Here is a 22,491-nt window from a genome sequence, read left to right as displayed (position 1 = left end):
TTACCGGTGAGTGCAGGACCGACTGCTTCTGGAGTCCTCAGGGGAGAGGGAGTGGGGCAGGGGTGGGAAGAGGTGGGGCTGGGGCAGAGCAGGGGCAGGGGCCCTGGGGAAGAGCCAGAGCAGGGGCTGGAGCAGCATGCAGGTGTGCAGGGCACCAGGAAATTTGGGGCACCAAATTTCCTGGTGCCCTACACAGCTGTGTACTTTGCATATGGGTAAGGACGGCCCTGCATCTACCAAGGTGATATATACCATCACGTGCCAGGAATGCCCCTCTGCCATGTACTTTGGCCAAACCAGACAGTCTCTACACAAAAGAATAAATGGACACAAATCTGACATCAGGAATCATAACATTCAAAAACCAGGGGGAGAACACTTCAACCTCTCTGGTCACTCAATAACAGACCTAAAAGCGGCAATTCTTCAACAAAAAAACTTCAAAAACAGACTCCAGTGTGAAGCTACAGAACTGGAATTAATTTGCAAACTGGATACCATCAGCTTAGGCCTGAATAAAGACTGGGAGTGGTTGGGTCACTACAAAACCTGAACTTCATTTCCACAATACTAATTTCTCCCTATTGTTACTCACACCTTCTTATCAACTGTCTGTAATGGGCCACTCTCTTACTACTTCAAAAGTTATTTTTCCTCCCTTGGTATCAATCAGTCCCTTAATTGATTTATCTCATTAGACTGACCTCACACTTGGTAAAGCAACTCCCATCCTTTCATGAATTTATACCTGCTCCTGTATTTTTCACTCCATATATCTGATGAAATGGGTTCAAGCCCACGAAAGCTTATGCCGAAATAAATTTGTTAGTCTCTAAGGCACCACAAGGACTCCTCATTGTTTTTTATAGTTAGGGATGACACCCACCAGTGCTACTGTGATTCCACGACTTGATTTTATTTACACAAAAGTTAGACTGGTGCCAAGGCAAGGTCCTGTGCTGGAAATGGTGATCAGGGTGATTACAGACAAATGCACTGTAATGATCATTTTGGGCACTCACGTTTGCTAACAGTGTGGTGATCACTCAAGAAAAATAGCATCACAACATTTATTTAAAAACCCCACAACTGTTAATGAACACTAGCAAACAAAGCAAAATCAGAGAGAGGGGAAATTAACTCTATTGCTATTAGCCAGGAGGAAGCGGGGACACAACCAGACTATAGTTCTGGCACTTGTGCTAGGAGGAGGGTATAGCTTGCAGGACGTCACTGAAGTGGTAACTGCTAGAGTAAAGCTGATGGTAGATAATCTCTGGCTATGTGGTAGGCAGATGCCAGGACAGTATGGAAACCTTCTGTCATGTAGAGAATAACCATGGCCTGATTTTGCAGTTCCCTTTTGTGCTGTATGCACTCTCCCTCCCACCCCAGCTCTGACCCTCTCCATCTGCAGCTTTGTGCTCCAAAGAAATGGTTTGAGACTGTCACTTTCCTTGTCTCATGTGTCTGTTCCTGCATCTCTCTCCTGCATCTTCTGTCTCCTTCATGTCCATCAGACCTAAACACTTCATGTCCCCCTGCCAAATCTCCTGATCTCTTCCTTCCTCAGTTGGTTCAGCTGCTCTGGGTGACTCCACTTTTTCACTCTTTTAGCAGCTACTGGAGGGTTTGCAGACCAATCAGCACAGTCAATTTCTGTTTTTTATGTGCAGGTGCAGCACCTATGAGGTAAGGAAAGTAGCATGGATTAGCAAGAATAGTTACTGCAATGCCACGTTCACATCCCCACTGCTTGCTACCAATATGGAAGGTGTAAAAGGGAAGTGCCACCATCATTTCTACTTTGGTTCCAGAATAGCAATCAACAAATACAATGTAATTTTTCCTGATTTTCCTTCCTTTTCTTCTGTGTAAATTCTTTAATTCATTCCAAAGAGTGAACCACATAAAAGATCAAAATCCAGACCAGGAACACAAGGCATCTTGGTAAAAGCACCTTTTTAAAATAACTGAACACTTTTACATTTTTAGGAAGGGAGGAGGGATATATTTTCCAGTTCATAGACACGAAGTATGGCCAGAGCCACTGTGCAGAGAAGCCTGTAGATGCAACATGGTGCTGTGTAATCATCACTTCTGTTAGTAATCAGATTCTTACAACACTCAAGCCCTGGCTGAACTGGGGCAAAAGGAACTAGCATGGGACCAGGAAGCAGATGAACTTGTGCTTCTGTATGCACAGAATGCACTATCACCACCTATTGGCAATAAATAAGAAGTGGAGATTATAAAATCTCAAAATGTGAATACAAAAAACCTGATTGACAGATGCTAAGATTTTAATGGCAGGCACTGTATTTTCAGGGGGCGGGAATTGAGACAGAATTCTGTTTGTAAACAAATATCCAAAAATTGAAAATAACCTCATCTTTATTATAGGACAACCATTTCAAAGTTAGAAAATTTGGACTAAGTTCCACACACAAAAAAACCCCTTAACTTTGCTCCTTTATCGCTGTTCATAAGTGTCCTAGTGGGATATCCATATATTGAAACTTCGGAGTTTCAGGTTAACAAATGTTCTAAATCACTGATTATGAACAAAAAACTAAAGATACTCTTACAGGTATATTGCCTGCCTTCTCTCCTCCATGATAAATAAGTAACATCCTCACTTGGCTTGGTCAATGGGGTTCTCTGAGGTCTATGGCGTACTCAACTACAGTGAACTAGATAAACATATGTATCTGATATATTGGGAGAATGTGATCTTGAACACATGCCCGGAGGGTGAATATGGAAGATACAATGGGATTTCTTGTCTCAGGTTCAATAATTCTAACCCATCCGAGGTAGGCTGGGGAGTGGCAGTCTCCCATTCAAGTTCACATGACCTCTCTCAGCATGACATTCAACAGAATCAATAATTACTGGAATGTGAGAGGGTAGAAAATACCTTTGAGGAAGATATTTCCCCAACATTAGAGTCTTTTCCTTTTCAGATTCCTTGTGAGCTTCCATAGCTTCTGTTTCATGCTCTTTTCCCCTTCTTCTTGGTCTGCTTTTGAGGTATCTTCAGGGACAGTCTTGCCTCTCAATTGCTTTGAGCTGGACTTGAACTTTAATGGGATTTCTCTGTCTTTAAAAATCTTCATCTTTCTTTGAACAGGCAGAGAGCAGAAAAACCTCCTCAATCCGGAAAGAGGTTCTGCTTCAGGCAAACAAGCTGTCTCAATATTTGTTATGGTGTCTAAAGTTGTAATGCAGACTGAGGCTACAGGGTCATATTTGAGATCATCAAGAGCTGAAACCAAGAAGAAATGCAAGTCAAGGCACACAGTATTAATGAGATGACATTTCATTAGGCTCCATTATCTTATGCCATTTTCCTGGACCCCATGCCATATCCCAACATCAGACGCAGAGAATATATATTATTTCTAATATGCCCTATGTGCCAGGATGAGAATTTAGCCTTCCTCACCCCCCCATCACCACCTTCAGGCCAAAGCATTCAGTCATCACACTAGTTAGATGCCATAGATTGAGAACTACCTAGTTCAGGGGTAGGCAACCTTTGGCATGGGAGCTGATTTTCAGTGGCACTCACAGTGCCTGGGTCCTGGCCACCGGTCCGGGGGGCTCTGCATTTTATTTAATTTTAAATGAAGCTTCTTAAACATTTTAAAAACCTCATTTACTTTACATACAACAATAGTTAGTTATATATTATAGACTTATAGAAAGAGAATGTCTAAAAAGGTTAAAATGTATTACTGGCACTCAGAACTTTAAATTAGAGTGAATAAATAAAGACTTGGCACACCACTTCTGAAAGGTTGCCAACCCCTGATCTAGTTCAATTTGTGAAGTCTTCATTTCTCCTCTGTAAATGGGAAAGCTGGAACACACTCACACCTGGGAACTCTCCTTCTATCAGAAGAGGGGTTAGGAATTGTAAAGGGATGTAACTAGAAATAATGGGATGACATTAAGCACAAAAGATGTAGACTAAATGTGAAAAAAATGACAAATAGTGAAGTCTTTCAAACTGTAGTATAGTCTTCAAGAAAAAGGGGCTGGATGCCTTATGACTTGACTGATGTTTACCACATTACTACACAAAGCACTGTAGGGTACATTCCTGAAATAGTGCTTTTTCCCCCATTTCTAATTCATTTTATAAGCCTCATTTGAATCTATTTTAAATAAGAATAAAGACTTCAGTGCTGAGGATTGGGACTGGTCTATAAAGGCTTTCATTTTCAAATCATTGGTTCGAATTCTATTGGATAACTATGTGAAATGAGTTAAGAATACAAAAGGCGTTGTAGTGCAATAGTCTAGTATCCTATCATGGCAGTGGCTGGTACCTGATGCTTCAGAAGAAAGCAAATAAAAACTCAATATGCCTTTAAGCTAAGTATGTAATACTATATCATAAGGGAAATAATATTATGAGCCTAATTTCGATCTCAGTTACATTCGTTTTACAACACTGTGACACTACAGGGCTACATCACTGGCCCCTTTTTGCCAGCCCACTGGGGCAAAGGGGCCATAGAGCTGTTTTAATTGATCTCCTGAGCACTTCCCCAGTGGAAGGGTATTCCCAAGAAAGGCAGAGCCAGTAGTGGCACGGTGCTATCCTCACCCCTCAGCAATGGGGCCTGACCAAGGGAAATAGCACATGACAGGAGGGCCATTGCCCAGGGGAGCTGGACGCAACTTAGAGCAGTCCTGAGACTATACAAGGATTAGGGAGCAGCGGAGGTGATATAAACCACCCCCTGCCCTGCCTCCAGACCTGTGCCAAGTGCAACTCAGCCAGATGGCCAAATATTCCTCACTGACTTTAATAAAGGTTCTCCTATTTTATACCTGTCAATGGGAGCAGAATTAGGTCCCTTATATTTATATAATGGGCTTTCATCCTGAAGGATCACTAAGCACTTTATACACTTAAAAATTCAAATACAAACTATACACAAGGATTCCTTCAAGTGCACAATCCCGCTACACACATTTCAGGACACAAAATGAAGACAACTTTTATCCTTCTGCAGCTCCAGGAGGATTTAGATATGCACAATGTAGTTGCTCCCACTGAAATTTGGCCAGGACACGAAAATTCAAATAGTCTTATTAAGGGCATCTTCAATAATCAGAAAAGACTGAGATCTCAGCTTTGGGTAATGCCTGCAGCAGCATGCTGCCTCCTAGAAACATAGTCTGGCATCAGTTTAGAACTCATTCAGAAGGAAGAGTGCTGCTCACTGAATCATAATTTTCAGAGTACTAGCCATGTTAGTCTGTATCCGCAAAAAGAATAGGAGTACTTGTGGCACCTTAGAGACTAACAAATTTATTTGAGCATAAGCTTTTGTGGGCTACAGCTCACTTCATCGGATGCATGTAATGGAAAATACAGGAGGAAGATATATATATATATACACACACACACACAGAACATGAAACAATGGGTGTTACCATACACATTATAAGGAGAGTGATCAGTTAAGGTGAGCTGTTGTCAGCAGGAGAGAAAAATAACTTTACACAAAACTATTTTCCATGCTTATCTTCCCCCCGCCCCACCCCCACAAACACAGTTCCTTATATCTCCTTGTCAAGTGCTGGAAATGGGCCATTTTCATTACCACTACAAACAGTAGTTTTTTTCTCCTGCTGACAACAGCTCACCTTAATTGATCAATCTCCTTATAATGTGTATGGTAACACCCATTGTTTCAAGTTCCTTGTGTGTGTGTGTGTATCTATATATATATATATATATATATATATATATATATATATATATCTTCCTTCTGCATTTTCCACTACATGCATCTGATGAAGTGAGCTGTAGCCCACGAAAGCTTATGCTACAATAAATTTGTTAGTCTCTAAGGTGCCACAAGTAATCCTGTTCTTTTTGTGAATCACAGTTGCTATCTCACACACTGGACCTACACTGTTGCTTGAAGATTTCCCATCCAAACGTGCAACCAGCCCAACACAACATTGCTTGGCTTTGTTGAAAGCGAAGGAGATAACAAACCAAGGTAAAACATCCAAATATGGTCAACTGTACACTGCAGAGCCAAGAAAATAAATTAGCTTTACACCACCTCAAGATAAATAAAGTTATCTTTATTAGGAAGTGCTAAAAAGCTACTGTGCAATTTATCCCAGCACTTATGAGTCTTCACTGAGCTGTTCATAATGACATCTCGGTCTCCTTCCTGAGGGACACGACCAATTCATAGCCCCTCAATGTGCCCATTTTTATCTAAATTGAATTTTCTCCCTCATCATGTTGCCTGATTTTCTAGTCTTAAAAATTCCTCTTCCTTCTTCCAAGTCTTAATTAATCTAAATGACTGAGTCATCAGCAAATTTCACCACCTCACTAGTCATCCCATCTTCCAGGAGGATATTAAACATATTGAAAACAGGTCCTATTACTGATCCTTGAGAGACTGCAACATGCTTTTTGTGTTGCTTTCTGTCTTTTAACAAGTTATTAAAAAATGCCAAAAATGTACTTCTCGCTCTCTGGTTACTAAGTTTCCTTAACAGTCTTTTGTCAGGGACTTTATCAAAAGCCTTTTGAAAAGCTAAACTTATTTATTTCCTCATTTATCCATTACTTTCTTAACTCTTTCAAATAACTCTTGTCTTAGAAAGGCAGCATTCACTATGACAGAAACTATGCTACCATTACTGATCCTGGATTATCTGGACATCACTCCTCTAAGTGCTTTACAAATGTAACCATTTTCTCATCTATTTTTTCCAGGCACTGAAGTAAGTTGTCAATAAATTCTTAGAATTTCCCTTAGCACCATTAAAAAAATTGGTACAAGGTTGGCAATCCTTCAGTCCTCCAGGGATGAAATTCTTTCTAATGATATATTACATATTTTTGTTGAACTCTTGCATAAGACCCATCCATTTCTGGTGATTTATTGCAAAAAATATAGGAATTATTTATAATAAAAATATTGCCATCTCAGTCCAGTAACTTATTAGACAGATTTCAAACACACAAAGTGCACTCTTCTAGACAGCTGCAGCAAAGATGCCACAAAAAGGTATGGCCCCTGGAGCCCAAACTCCAGTCTCAGCCCTCGATGATGTCGCTCCCAGTCCAGGTTGAAGCACATTGGTGAGGCAATAGGGGTGCGCAGGGGGTAACATGCATGGTCACTACTCATGCTGTACCTATTCTGCAGATTAATAGGAAGATTTCAACTTTCTGGGTTGGTCAATGTCAGTTTGGCATTTTTCAACACTAAAGTAATTGAAAAATACATTAAATCCCACAAATTCATTAGAGTGTAAGAATTTAAACCCGTCTAACTAACCCACCCGTCCCACCAGCTTTTTCACAGAAGGGAAAGAGGCAGAAGAAAAGATCAAGAAGTCTGACTTGCATCACATGCTGCTGCAGGGTCCCCTGGACAGGAAGGAGATTGAGGCCTCAGAGAGCAAACAAAAAGCAAGGCCTTTAGACGATATAGATGCCAAAGACTCTGCCAGAGAAGTTGGCCCGCTCTGTGGTACTTCCCTGCTTCTTTGTCTTCCCTGTTAATACGGCTTTGGCAAAAGCTGTGGTTTCCCTCCTTGCACAAAGCCTCCTTCTGGGAGAGGATGGCGGGAGAGTTAATGCTGCTTGGATATGTCATATAAAGATGCCATGGAGAGTTGCTGCTTCTCCTGGCTCCCTCCCAACCCCAGCACGTTCTTCCCTGATCAATGGAGCACACCACCACAGAGCAGCAACACAAGGGCTGCCACAGGCTTGAACAAAAGACAGAAGCATACTGCTTAGCAACTCCTCCAGTTCTGTGCTTACTGCCTCTACTTTTTGCCATTGGAAATGCAGAGGCACTTCAGACCCAAAGGCAGGGGATTGGAAGGTAAGGAGTGAAATTCTGTTGCCATTGACTTCATTGAGGGTAAGATTTCACCCAAGACTCTGATGATTATGCCCATGTTGCACACATTAAGATATACATTTAACTCACAACTGAAATACATATAGCAATGGGAGGATCCAGGATCAACTTCTTTTTTTTTTATGTCCATAATTTTGTTATCCCTGATTTCATACCAGTTTTACCGGAAATCCTGTTTTCAGGGAGAGACTTCCAATTTGCCACCTGCAGAGAAACCCTGTCCATGCTGGCCCCTTTGTAAGAGAAAACATGCAGTTCCCTCAGTCCTCTAATGTAAACAAGTAGAGGATAGTCCTTCTAAGACTGTAAGCTCTTCAGTGCAGGGACTGGACTTTATTTTGTATTTATACACAACATAGCCCTTCATCCTTAACTTTTGGCTGTTACTGTAATACAAATAACAAACAGTGATACTTTTTTAGTTTCCATTAAAATCTTAGCACATGTCCACTGAGCATGCTCTGATACTATTTTTCACTTTAGTTTAATTATTTTCTCCAAAACTTATTTTAACTCATGCAAAACTAGCTGTGCAAAGATTTAAAATTTAGCTGTTATGCATTATTGATGAATAAAAACTTAGCTTTCTTTTAATTCAAAAGTAGCAAAAGGGATTTTCCTCAGCATTTTCAGAAATTCACCTGTGGGTTGAGACTAAACATGGAAAGTTAAAGTCTTCTTGAGATTTTTTTTCAGAAGGTTATGAGCTGAGCTGAGAAAATGATTGATTTGTGACCCTTTCTATTTTCTGTAAACCAGGGATGCTCTTTTTTCTCACACAGCAAAAGACTCACAAATATTTGTGAAAATAAGCAACCATAGGAAGGTCCACACCACAAGCATTTGCATGAACAATTGGAAACCTTTGATTTCCCACTCCTGTTTACAGAAGTTTCATTCTTCCATTCAGGAAGATGTGATTTGTGTGAGCAACCACTTATCACAAAAATAGCAAATAATGAATAGCAAATTTTTAAATAAAACAAGCAGAATAGATCAATGATAACTCATAGGCTGAATGAGGTTTGTATGAACAGTACTGTTTGCATTTTTGGAATAATGAACAAAATCTGTAGAAAACTGAAGTCTGCTCACAAATAATTTGCAAGCAAACTAAAGGGCAACATTTACTGAATAAATTATCCATTACAAATATTGCAGTTTGCCCTCCTAATAATAAACGAGAACAGGTGTAACAAGTATCTATAATGGCACTCTCTCTGTTTATAGCCTTAATTATTATTTTAAAATGTAATTGGTACTGTCTCCATTTCTATAAACTCCTCCTGAATTACTGCCCAGAGGACAGGTGGGTGGGGGAGGCAGAGGCCACCTGATAACAATAAATGAAGACGCATTATAGATTGCAAAAGAACCTGGATCACAAGCAATTTCTTACCATTGAGCAGTAGCATCACATCATCTCTGTCAACTTGAATTAAGTTCAAATTCTTTAGTGTGAACTCTGGATATGCAATACAAACAAAAATCAGGTACTTTACATAACTTCTAAAGTTTCACTCCTCTCAAATGAAGGAGGTAGGAAGATGCTTTCTCGGGAAATCTGACAAATCTCCAAGTCCCAAGTTTCCTAAGAAGTTCCCAATAGGCCAAATTCTAAAGGAGGCTAGAGGCCAGGCCCTCAGGGAGTGTAAAATGATTTTAGTGGAGCTGCACCCATTTACAACATCTGAGGATCTGATCTCTACAGAAATTCCCATGGGACCAGCTGAAGAAGAGCAAAGGTAGGGCAATTCCTCTAGAACAGCAGTTCTCAATGCGCAGCCCAATTAGCACACAGCTGTGGCCCAGCTGTGTGCTAAAAAAAATTCAAAATTTGCCATTCTGGTCTGGCAGGGAGCAGGGCTGGCTGAGGGGGAGACAGCCTCTTGCAGCCTACACCACCGCTCTTGCCAGCACGGGACTGGTAAGCGCCACAGTGGGGTAGGGGGTGGGAGAGTGGGTAGGGGTTTTTTGGTGGGGGGGGCACTCTGGGAACTAGGGGTTTGCCCCAGGTTTTAGATGGGGCTCCACTCCAGACCCCCTTCTCAGGTCCTGGCTGCCAGCCCGTCCAGGCACTCTGCTCTTGGCCAGTGCTGGGGGTTCCAGCCGCTGCTCGGCTCCCCACTGCAGCATGGGGTCCAGCTCTGGCTCCCTGCTGCATCCCAGCCCACACTGGGTGCTGGGCATAGGGGACTGTGGGCAGTTTTAGGGTAGGGGCATTGTGGTTCTCAACTTGTAGCCCACAATGATAAACGGGTTGAGAACCATTGCTCTAGAAGGAAGAAAATAGAGAGAGTCTCTGGGGTAACAGGAGAGAGGGACTCTCCTAGATGCAGAGGACTAAGCCGTTAGGACATCAATTGCCCCATTTTTTGTACAAAACCCTGGGGTCTGATTCAGTTCAGTAACTTAGGAGCCAAGGATGCAGTTCTCACAGCTAGAGGAAACAGAGAAGAATGATGAAAAAAAATGGGTTTGAGCCATTGTGTTTACCTATAAACCTGGCTGCTGCCTCTCGTAAAAGGGGCTGAGGGTTGTTTAGGTAGGCTATGCTCTTAAGTAAGAAGTCCCCCACCATTCTCCTGCATTTCCTCACCTAGAAAACAACAAGAAATACACCATAGTAAAGACTCTCCTTCCCACTTGGGCCAGTCATGTGGGAGAGCACGGAGTTCACCACTGTCCCTGGGTAAAAGGACACCTTCACACAGCTTGGATTCAAATGCAGAGAGATTCGATTAATCACCTCTGATTGGGGGACTATTTTAATGATGCTTTCAAGGCTCTGACATCCTGACCTTGATGGTATGACATCTGGTACTGACCAGCAGGCACTGAGACTAGGAATGTCCCTACAGTAAAATAAGCATTTAGAGTCAAAGAGACATCTTTTAAAAACTGGAAGTTGAATCTTAGTGAGGTAAATAGAAAGGAGCATAAAGTCTGGCAAAAGTTAAAGTATGGTTGGGCAGGCCAAAAAAGAATTTGAAGCACAATTAGCAAAGACACAAAAACTAACAGGTAATTTTTTAAAAGTACATCAGAAGCAGAAAGCCTGCCAAACAATCAATGGGGCCACTGGAGGAGAGGTGCTAAAGGAGCAGTCAAGGAAGACAAATCAGTTGCGGAGAAGCTAAATAAATTCTTTGCATCAGTCTTCACTGCAGAGCATGAGGTGGAGATTCTCACACCTGAGACATTCTTTTTAGATGACAAACCTAAGGAACTGTCCCAGATTGAGGTATCAGTATAAGTGGTTTTAGAACAAACTGATAAATTAAACAGTAATAAGTCACCAGGATCAGATGGCATTCACCCAAGAGTTCTGAAGGAACTCAAATATAAAACTGCAGAACTACTAACTGTGGTATGTAATCTAATCACCGAAATTAGCCTCGGTACCAGATGACTGGATGATAGCTAATGTGTTGCCAATTTTTGAAAAAGGCTCCAGCACCAATCCTGGCAATTATATGCAGTAAGGCTAATTTCAGTACCAGGCAAACTGGTTGAAACTATAGCAAAGAACAGAATTATCAGACACACAGATAAACACAGAATGTTGGGGAAGAGTCAACATAGCTTTTGTAAAGGGAAATCATGTCTTACCACTCTATTAGAATTTTTTGAGGGTGTCAACAAGCCTGTGGACAAGAATGATCTAGTGGATATAGCGTACATCAGTCATTCTCAAACTTTGGTACTGGTGACCTCTTTCACATATCAAGCCTTTGAGTGCAAGCCCCCTTATAAATGAAAAATACATTTAACACCATTATAAATGCTGGAGGCAAAGTGAGGTGAAGGCTGACAGCTCGCAACCCCCAAGAGGTCCCGACCCCCAGTTTGAGAACCCCGGATGTATGTGGACTTTCAGAAAGCCTTTGACAAGGTCCCATACTAAAGGCCCTTCCATTAAGTAGGCAGTCATGAAATAAGAGGGAAGGTCCTCTCATGGAACAGTAACTGGTTAAAAGATAAGAAAGAAACAGTAGGAATAAATGGTCAGTTTTCAGAATAGAGAGGGGTAAATAGTAGGGACCTCCACGATCTGTACCGGGACCTGTGCTGTTCAACATATTCATAAATGATCTGGAAAAAGAGGTAAACAGTAAGATGACAAAATTTGCAAACAATACAAATTACTCAAGATAGCTGAGTCAAAAGCTGACTGAAGAATTACACAATCAGCTTTCGACTTAACTTTGACTTGTGAAGAGTTACAAAAGAATCACACAAAACTGGATGGCGGGGCAACAAAATGGCAGATGAAATTCAATATTGATAAATGCAAAGTAATGCACGTTGGAAAACATAATCCTCCCAACTATACATACAAATGACGGGGTCTAAATTAGTATTTTACCACTCAAGAAAAAGTTCTTGGAGACAGTGTGGATAGTTTTCTGAAAACACCTACGCAATATGTAGTGGTAGTCAAAAAAGCTAACAATGTTAGGAACCATTAGTAAAGGGTCGATAGATAGTAAGACAGAAAATATGATAATGCCACTAGATAAATCCATGGCATGCCCACACCTTGAACACTGTGTGCAATTCTGGTCACTTCATCTCAAAAAGGATAACTGAGTTCAAAGAAGAATTAGATAAATTCATGGAGGATGGAGGTCCATCAATGGCTATTAGCCAAGATGGTAAGGGATGCAACCCCCATGCTCTGGCTGTCCCTAAATCTCCAACTGCCAACTGTTGGGACTGGACTACAAGGGATGGATCACTTGATAATTGCCCTGTTCTGTTCATTCCCTCTGAAGCATCTGGCACAACCACTGTTGGAATACAGGATATTGGGCTAGATGGACCATTGGTCTAACCTAGTATGACCATTCTTATGTGACAGGTTTTGTTGGTATTTTTATAAAATGCTATTGTCAATAATTAATTATTCAAGAAGCTGAGCTTTTTGCTTCACAGGAAACTGCTCTTGCTGCTGTGTGGAATGAAGAAGCTTCCATGTAGCAGCATTAGTTGTGTAGAAAGGAAGTAAAATGGGAACATGGGGTGGGGCATCTGTGGTGATGAAAGACAGATTCTAGTGTCTTCTTAGTGAGCTTAATACACTGACGAGGACACATTATATTGCCTCTTATGCTTCTCCAAACTCAGAATGAGGGGAAGCACTAGCTTGCACCTCCTGTTCCCAACCCCATTGAAAATCCAGAGTTCACTTACCAGAAAAGTGCACATCTCTTGCAAGACCTGAAGATGGTCACTCAGTGTCATCTGTCTGAACAAGTTTCTGGGATGGTTCCACCCCATTACCTGTGCACACTCTGCCAAGGTGTCTCCACATGCCTGAAAGATAAAGAAAGATATGGAGGAGTTCCCGAGGTTACAAGAATTGAAAGCTGATGATTGGTGAGAAAATACAACCGGAATGAAGAATAAGGTCAAAGACTCCTAGGACATGGGAAGTGAAGGGAGAGGTCAGGTGTCTCTTGCCTCTCATCACAGGGTAAGATTGAGGATGGTTGAGGATAAGATTCTCTACTGGAACCTGGATGTAGAGAGGAACTTCCACATGGCTAGTGATCCTAAAAATTCAGGTTCCTTAGCTCTGACTCACTTTTAGTATCTCATGATTATTCCCCTGCATGACGAGCATCAGAGGCACCAGAGCATAGTAGATTTCATTATGGATGACAGGTCCAGGTTTATATTTGTTCACACATTTCAGCATTTTGCCAAAGGCAATGATGGCAGAAATGCGCACTTTCTCTCTCTCCTGCAAATGACAAAAGATGGGGAAACCTCTCAGGGTGAAAGACTCCTGCAATTAACTACTGCAATTATCTCCACATAACATAAGTGACATCATCAACACTGCCAATTAGCATACTCTTTAGATATATAGAAGCAAGGTGCAAAACAGCATAAGCTACATGTCAGTCAGCACTACCACAGCATATGAATTGTCTTATCGTGGTGGATTCGGTCCAGTGGCTGTTTGGTGATTTGATTGAGTTTCCTCAGGTCCTTATCACAAAAATCATGACCACAACCAGCACTCTTGCTGGCAGTCTATAAGAAAGCACCAAGAAATGAACAGACCATGCACACTGGACTTCCCTCACAGTCCTTCCAAGTCAGGACTGAGGCACATCAGCAGGGCAGCATGGAGCTCCTTGCAGTGCCATTGTTTGTGCGACCCCTTTTCTGTGGATAGAGGGCAGCAGTATCCTGTGTTGTCACACAGATACTTATCACTAGCACTAGAATTCACAATCTCTTTGACTGCAATTATAAAATGGCTGAAATGAAACACAGAAGTACAAACTGTAAAAGGGACAGAGTAGGGACAAAAGCAGCTAGATTCCCCAGCACAGTGCTCCACCCCTGGCAATTCACCGCTTGTTTCCTAGTGAATTTTTCAATGTATAGGTCTGTGGGGCAGTGCTGGGGACCTTGTCCTGACCAAAATGCAGTCAAGAAGGGAACAAAATATGCATTTTAAACAAGTGCTGCTTTCAGGCCAGGCTGCAGTAGTTTACCTTAAACAGTCCATCCTAGTGAGATACGATGTTGTGTCTACAGAAGGTGTGCTCAGCAGTGAGGGGGTAGGGCAAGGTGAAGAGGAGGGGATGGTGATCTCTGATTCCCTCTCACTTTCCTCTTCTGTCCTATCTGGGAGAGGGCAGTGAAAAACCCATGATTCCTCAGACTGAACCTGGGAAGGAACTCCCACCAATATGGCTCCATGGTCCTCAAGATCTGAAAGGGTGCCAGCAGCTGAAACCTCTTTCTCCCCCTTTCTGCCCAACCCTCACCTTGCACATGCCAGGGCCATGTAGAAAACAGTGAGTGAACTATGGGTGAGGAATGCAGTTTGACTGATTGGCAAGTGCTAGATGCAGAGAGGAGTGGGTAGAATGTGTATGTGTGTAGGAGGGGAGATAAGAAAATTAAAGAAGGGGAAGGGAAGAGAAGGGAATAGATTAAAAGAGAAGAATGAAGAGAATAGCAGACAAGAAGAAAGAAAGGAAAGAGTATGTACAAAGAGGGAAGATAAGGAAAGAAAGGTAAGGGATGAGGAAGGCATGAAAGGGAAAAGATTAAAAAAAGAATATGGGTGAAGGAAGGAGAGAACACCAAAATACTAAAAGGAAGGGGCAATAGGAGGATGGAAGAAAAGAAGGGATTATTAACCATTATCGAAAAATTACCTTGCAAAAAGATACACCAAAATATACATAAAGAAAGAAAAAAATGTTGTGAATGAACGGAAAATGAAAAGAGAGGAACAAAAACAAAGCAAGACCAATTAGTAACAAGATCTTTTATTCATTCCACAATACTCTGCTGTGTACCTGAAGTTCTGTTAGATCAGCAATGTGATGGTAGAATTCGGTGGCCTGCTCAATACATATTACCTGGGTTGCAGGGCTCTATTTATGGCCGTGAAAACAGATGTAACTAGACGTAATGGGATTAAAAGACAACGTAGGCTGGTCCAACTGGAAACATACCCTATCACTGAGGGTCTTTTGGACTGTGGAGATCTCCCAAGGGAAATGGTGGAAATCTGTTTGCTTTAATTATTGAAAATTAGACTAGAGAAAGCCCTGAAGGAACAAACCTCCATTTGCTCCCTCAGATAACGAAATGACTTAATAGGCCTTTTCTATGCCCTATCTGTAGGATTTTCAGCATTACTGCACTGTCTGATGTGCCCTGCTTGTTTGTTATTTGTATGCTGAAGAATTTCTGACTCTTCATCAATAATGCTTTGTGAAAGTGCTCATCATATGACCTGAAAGGCATGAACAGCACAGGCCCATTTACTCAAAGCAAATTAAACAAGCAAACAAGTATTGGAGGCTCTTTGCCTTCAGCCACTCCATTAACTGTATCCTCTGTAACTACCACACTCCTTTGTATAACATTGTGCACACATGCGGAGTCATTCATGCTATTGCCTTACGTCAGTAATTAGCTGCCAAAGAGGCCGGACGATATGGCAGAATGCAACCTTGACCTCTTCCCCTTCCATGTAGTAAATAATATTTCTTAGGGCTTTCACAGCCTGCTCTGCAATCCTCTCCTCTTTCTCTTTTAGGAACTCCCGGAGGACTGGAAGGTGATTTCTGAGATGTGTCGCCTGCACAGAAGCAGCAGCCTATTAAAAGCTACGAGAACTGGTAGAATAGGATTAGTAAAACTAAAAATGCAATTAATTTAGTCTTTGGGGGGATTTAATTAGTAATTTGTAAACTATTTCTCATTTTGGAAGATGCATTTGTTATATTTGCAAGTATTCCCTGGATTGTCTGAACAAATAATTTTCAGACTATGAGTGGGTTATCCACAGTTTGCCAGCTGTCTGCTCCAGTTATCCATAACTCTGGATTTGTGATTGGTCACAAAGTACTGTTTCTGCTCCCTGATTGATGACTGAAGCTATTTAACAGGAGAACAACAAAAGGTGAGTGTCCAGTCTTGAAAAACAAACTTCCATTACAAGTTTGTGACACTTTGAGGATTTATGAATATTTCCATACTGGTAGCCATCGTAATAGTCACAAATAACCAATTGTCAGACACTATGAATGCCAGTTAATCAGTGGTTTATTCACTAAAAAATTAATAAACATGGCTTTTCATTATGCGATCAACTCTAAAAATTACCAGTGACAGAACAATTTACTGTACAATGTCTTATCCTAGGTTTATTTTATCCCTTATCTAATGTGTGTTTTACAATTTTTTCTTGTTCCAGGACTGCATTATCACCTACTGGAGCTCATCTAATTGTTACCCCCTAAACTATGATCAAGCCCAGTAATTTTATTTCTTCTTGGTTTGGTTTTACTCTGTTTCAGTGACACTGACACAAGTGCCTTAGTTCTCACATAATTGCTCTGCATTCGGTTCTGCATTACCATCATTTCTAGTGTATTTTTCTGGGGTTTGTTTTATAATTGAATAATATATCTCTCACCTTCCCTGGGTGGAGAGCTAAATTACTAATTCCTCTGAGTCCCAGGAGCCTCATGATGGGATTTGGCTCTTGGATCCATTTTTTCAGTGGGGCCAAGACGTCGAGTTCCAGACTTTGGGCCACAGAACGGTGCCAGAGAAGCTACAAGCAACACAAAATGAGATGCAGCCAATTAACAACAGACTTTCCAGTTCTATTCTCTGGGTAGATATCATCTTTTTCCTGAGAAATAAACTGTGCTGTGTCGAGAAAGCTCACACCTCACCCAGAGGTTTAAGCCAGCCATTTTGAGCTCTGGGTTAAACAGCTGTTTTCAAGATCAGATTAATATTTAGATTTGAAGGGAAATCTCCCTTACTGAAATGGTGATAGTGATGGTTTTCACTGAGTTAGATTAGGGGTCATTTAGTAGAGATGACCCTAAGAACTGAAAAGTGAAAACCATGGATAAAATGTGCCATTTAATATGGTCCAAGAGAACTAGAACCATCTCCTAGGTGATCTGTCTCCATCCCAATAAGACTTGCTGTTGAAATCTTCTACTGCATATGCCCCATTCACTTTTGGGATAGGTCTGGAGCAAGATGCTCTCTAGAACTCCAGCTCTGCAAGTAGCTAAAGAAACTTACCTGAGCATAGAAGGCCCTGGACATAATTTTATCATGCTCATTCTCACTGTTGAGCAGCGGGATCAGCTTGTTAAAAATCCTGTGCAGATGAAGAGGCTTCAAATGCTTCACCATGGCACTGCAACAGGACACAAACATACCTGTGCGTTTTCAGGTGAAAAAAGAATTGTGTAGCAAGTTCCTGGAACAAAGACCCCAACTGATTCCAGGCTGATAAATGAGTGACTTTTGTCTCTTACCTTGTGATCTCCATTATTCCACAATAGTAGTCACTGGGGCTGGAGAGAAGGTCCCACCCTCTGTGTTCCTCTACATAGTCTAACACCTCGAAGTAACCAGCGCCTGAGAGGAGGATCTTCACAGCCTCCAGAGCACAGCTAGATTCAAAACAATTCCAGTGTTACTGAGTGACATCAGTGCCGCTCCTTGTAGTTACGTGAGTCTACAGAAACCCCACGACACAGATACTGTATTATAACATAATATAATATTACGCAGGGTGCTGAGAATTCAGGTTAACAAGAGAATGGAGAGACCAGAAGTGGGCAGGGGGAGCTGAGTGATCACTGAAGTAATGGGAGAAGGACTGTGGGAGCCTTTTCTTCTCATTTCTGCTCAGATATTGCACTTAGTTTCTGTAGGCATGATACAGAGACTATCCATTTTGTCCATTCTTTGTAAGTAAAGAAACCCTGCTGACTGTATGGAAATGTAACACACAGTGAGATAAACCACACGCTCATCAGAACAGAAATACTATAGGAGTTACAACCAGACTAATAAGAACCTTGACTTTTCAGTAATTACCTGGAAGGATCGAATGCCTTTGGCCTGTGCCCCTGGCCACACTCTTTCCTGTAGACCACCATGTTCTCTAATGGGTTCTGCTCAATGACTTGCTGGACATGACTAAGCACTGCCAATAAGAGGCTGGGGTAAAGTTCCTGCACTGCATCTCTGCAGCCAGGGACAGAGAGCATCTCACACAGTGCACACGTTACCTGAAAAGGGTAAAACAAGATTCTGTTACTCTTCTTTCTTAGGCCTGGTCTACACTAGGGGTGATAGATCTAAGATACGCAACTTCAGCTATGTGAATAACTTAGCTGAAGTCAATGTATTTAGATCTACTCCCCATGGTGTCTTCACTGCAGTGAGTTGACTGCTGCCACTGCCCCAATGACTATGCCTGCACCAGTGGAGTACCAGAGTTGATGTGAGAGCGCTCGGGGTCGATTTATCATGTCTAGACTAGATGCAATAAATCAACCCCCACTGGATCGATTGCTGCCCGCCGATCCACTACCCTTAGAAAGAAATGCAAAGGGTATTAAATTGACTCCACATGATGCTCAGACACAAGGCTCATCTAGTTCTCAAGGCTTTAAGGAAAGGGAGGGCCAGTATAAATCTATGATCTAATGAGGAATTTTCCAGGCCCTGAGAGGATGGCAGAGTGTTCCCCTTATATACTAATAAAAAGAAAGCATCCTAAAGGCTTTGCATTTCCAGTTATACCTTTTGCTCTCAAAAAAACAGCCTGTGAAATGCTAGGATACTCACAGCAACAGGCCGGAGGGAGGTCTCATCATCAGAGATACTGCTATTGACTTTTTGGACTGGTTTCTCCTCCAGGATTGTTATCAGCAACTGAAGAACATTGAGGGTGGTTTCTCTTCTGGTGCCCAGGAACCTCCATAGCTCAGTTGTGTTGCTACGAATTTAGAGGCCCAATAAAATAATACTTTGTACTTATCATAGATTATCAGGGTTGGATGGGACCTCAGGAGTCACTTCTATAACAACTTCCATTCTAAGATCTCAGAGGGCTGCAGTGAAACAAGTCTCACAACACCTATGTGCGGTACTGTAAGTAAGTATAATTATCCGCATTTACAGATGAAGAAACTGAGTCTCAGAGCTATAAAGTGATTTGCTCATGATCAAACAACGAAACACTGATAGCTGGGTAAAGAACCCAGGGGACTCATGCTTAGCTCTGTGCTCAGACCACTAGATACCATTTATCCCTCATGAATGGACCATCTATGTGGATCAAACCTATACTGCTATAACTCGTCTCCCTATCCAAATATATTGGTGATGTCTTGAGTAGAAGCATGCCCGGGGTCAGAGAGCAGAAAAATAAGAAACAATGTGTCCTGGGAAAGGAAAAAAGAAGGAAGAAGGGATTCCCCACCAATCACATGGACATGACACTGGTTCCATTTGCCACAACTGTGTGTTATTACACCAGGAAAGTAGGCTGTCTCACGGTTTCCAGTAAAGCCAGCTATGTCATTTCCATACAATCAGCTATCACACGATATAGATTATAACACATCAAATAATCACAATTAGAACAGGTCAAAACTTTTAAAAAATTGACTGAATTTGTTGTTAAAATTTCAACTTTTGCCAAATAAAAGATGAATTTTTTTGTGAAAATTATATCCTATTTTTCAACTAGCTCTAATCACAAACCAGTGCAATGAGGAGAGTAACATGAAATCCGAGTGCTTAAAATGCTGAGACAAAGAGAAAGAAGGAACATACATTTGGAGACCCAAGGCAGGAAGAGCACTGGCAAGCTTTCTACCTGTCCCATGGGAGATGGTGGTCCAACAGGATAGGCACCACTTTCTTGGTATTGTTTCCAGCCAAGAAGCACACTGCCCTCAACATTTCCTGCCTCGTAATGGGTTCATGGATGAGGCTGAGGCGCTTGTAAATGCCAGTCAGAGTGTCATCTACCTGCAAGAAAAACAGTTAAAGGTTTTTTCCTATACTTGGGTGTATGTGTTTGTATGTTTGGGATGGAGGATCTTGTTCTATTTCCCCCTCCTGGTGAGTTTAAATCTCAGTACCACACTGATGATCACTCAGCAATAGGATGAGTTCCCCTCTCCAAAGAGGACACCTTTCTAAAGAACAAAAGAGGTCAATTTCTGGAGTGCAGGGGACTCCCAGAGAAACACCAGATAGGTAAATATATTCCCAGACAAAATCCTTTTTTGGGCAGGCAGAGTTACAGCTGGAATTTTTCTACCTACCAACCCACCCACCCACACTTACTTATGTCTTTTATACAAATAATTTTATATACACACACATACATATGTGACACATATATATACACATACATACACACACACACACTCTCCACAAAATAGCAAACATATTTCTATTACATGGCTTATTTCAGATTAAGACAAAACAACAATCAGTGGAGGAAATCTAAAGTTTTGTTGGGAGAGAGGACAATATGATCCCTCTATAACATTTTGTATCTTGAACTAACTCTCATTCCATAGGAAGCTGCACCTCTCCACAGGCTATGGACATCCCCTTTACAATTAAAGCTGCAGGAATTGGAATAAAGAATGACAATATTTCCTTTCACTTACACACACATATGCCATAGACCATAAGAATCTCATTAGAAGGTTGTGGTTCATGAAAAAAAAAAAAAAACTTTTGAAAGTCATGGAATTGAACAAGTCAAGGATTCACAAATCACCTTAACTATAACCCTACATTTCCATCTAATGTATATAGTATAACTACTGCAAACCCTGTTTAGAAACCCTTTTCACAACAGTGAATGACAATGGAAGTGCCTCTCTTCTCTCCTCTGTGGCAGTGGTTCTCAAACTAGGGCCGCTGCTTGTTCAGGGAAAGCCCCTGGCGGGCCGGGCTGGTTTGTTTACCTGCCTTCTCCACAGATTTGGCCGATCACAGCTCCCACTGGCCGCGGTTTGCTGCTCCAGGCCAATGGGGGCTGCAGGAAGGGGAGCCATCACATCCCTCAGCCCGCACCACTTCCTGCAACCCCCATTGGCCTGGAGCTGCGAACCTGCAGACACGGCAGGTAAACAAACCGACCTAGCCCGCCAGGGGCTTTCCTGAACAAGCAGTGGCCCTAGCTTGAGAACCACTGCTCTATGGGGATGTGGTAAGGCCTCAGCCTGTTTGCTGAATATTTCTGTAGTGTGGATAGGATACAGTGTGTATCAGCATTCCTGACTCCTTTACTACCTTTATTCTACTTTCAGGTGCAACTCTCTGCTTCTCTGTCCTCAGAAGGTCATTCAGTGTCTTGGGGGAGAGACAAAAATTGGAGACTCATTTTGTCTCCCTTTTCCCTAGCAGTGTTATGGATCCACACAAGTTCTCCCCGGTATCATGGCTGGGTGCTGTGTCCCTGCTGCAAAGTTTGCCACCACCTCAGTCCAATGTTATTCGGTTTATTGAATTTACCAGCTCAACAAAACGTAGCAAGAAGTTTATAAACTCCATAATTCTCACACAGCTCTCAGAGATGTAAATATTCACAGCTAATAACTCCACAACTAACAATACTACCTTCTAATATCAGTCTATGTACCAGATCTCATTGAGAACAAGTGACTAAAATGGACTCTGTGGATCAACTTGTCAGATACAACATTTCAAGAAAAGCAAAGTCAGAAGTCTGCTAAAAGCAGAAAATATCTTTTTTTCAAAGTCATAAATCAAACATATATTGTCTGATTCACCTCAATCTTCCCCAGCCAAGAGAGCACATATGCTAAATTTCGGGGGGGGGAAGAGTGTTTTGGAGTGATGGAGTGAAGTACTTGTTTTGAAGTGATGGGGCATCAAAATCAGGTGTGTAATAGAAATGCTGATATTGCTTTGACCTAACTATTTTGCATCACTGTACTTTAACGTTTAAAGATATCCTCTCACTGCTTATAAGGCCTTTCATGCCTTTCTCAAAGATTATGAAGTTTGTGGAGAACTTCAGAAAATTCCCAGTTTCAAATTTTCACATCTAACAACTACCGTATTTTCCATATAGCCTTACTGAAAATTGTCCAAATCCTCTCTTCTCTTTACTTCTCAATGTACAAAGCAAACTGGCCCAAGAGGAAGCATGAGAAATTTCAGGGAGAAAGGAGGTCCCTGCCCCTCAGAAATCTAGAAAGAC

At 41.7% G+C, this 22,491-nt stretch overlaps 1 protein-coding gene across 1 annotated transcript in view; it reads right to left on the bottom strand.

The window, feature by feature from the left end:
- Positions 1-764: 764 nt before the first annotated feature.
- LOC116820145 (maestro heat-like repeat-containing protein family member 7) overlaps positions 765-22,491 on the bottom strand; it is a 47,249-nt gene continuing 25,522 nt past the window's right edge. Inside the window, exons 11-23 of the mRNA XM_032772411.2 lie at positions 20,119-20,273; positions 19,083-19,233; positions 18,327-18,520; positions 17,759-17,896; positions 17,520-17,637; positions 16,891-17,031; positions 15,874-16,050; positions 13,519-13,677; positions 13,125-13,247; positions 10,425-10,527; positions 9,328-9,393; positions 2,921-3,268; positions 765-1,685 (exon numbers count right to left, since the gene is read on the bottom strand). Coding sequence (XP_032628302.1) covers positions 2,946-3,268; positions 9,328-9,393; positions 10,425-10,527; positions 13,125-13,247; positions 13,519-13,677; positions 15,874-16,050; positions 16,891-17,031; positions 17,520-17,637; positions 17,759-17,896; positions 18,327-18,520; positions 19,083-19,233; positions 20,119-20,273 — 1,848 coding nt within the window. The 3' untranslated portion in view covers positions 765-1,685; positions 2,921-2,945. The remainder of the gene's footprint in view (positions 1,686-2,920; positions 3,269-9,327; positions 9,394-10,424; positions 10,528-13,124; positions 13,248-13,518; positions 13,678-15,873; positions 16,051-16,890; positions 17,032-17,519; positions 17,638-17,758; positions 17,897-18,326; positions 18,521-19,082; positions 19,234-20,118; positions 20,274-22,491) is intronic.

The sequence above is a fragment of the Chelonoidis abingdonii genome, chromosome 3 (assembly GCF_003597395.2).
Source record: "Chelonoidis abingdonii isolate Lonesome George chromosome 3, CheloAbing_2.0, whole genome shotgun sequence".
Taxonomy (NCBI): Eukaryota; Metazoa; Chordata; order Testudines; family Testudinidae; genus Chelonoidis; species Chelonoidis abingdonii.
Note: the sequence above shows the minus strand (reverse complement) of the source record. Positions and strands in the feature narration are given on the sequence as shown.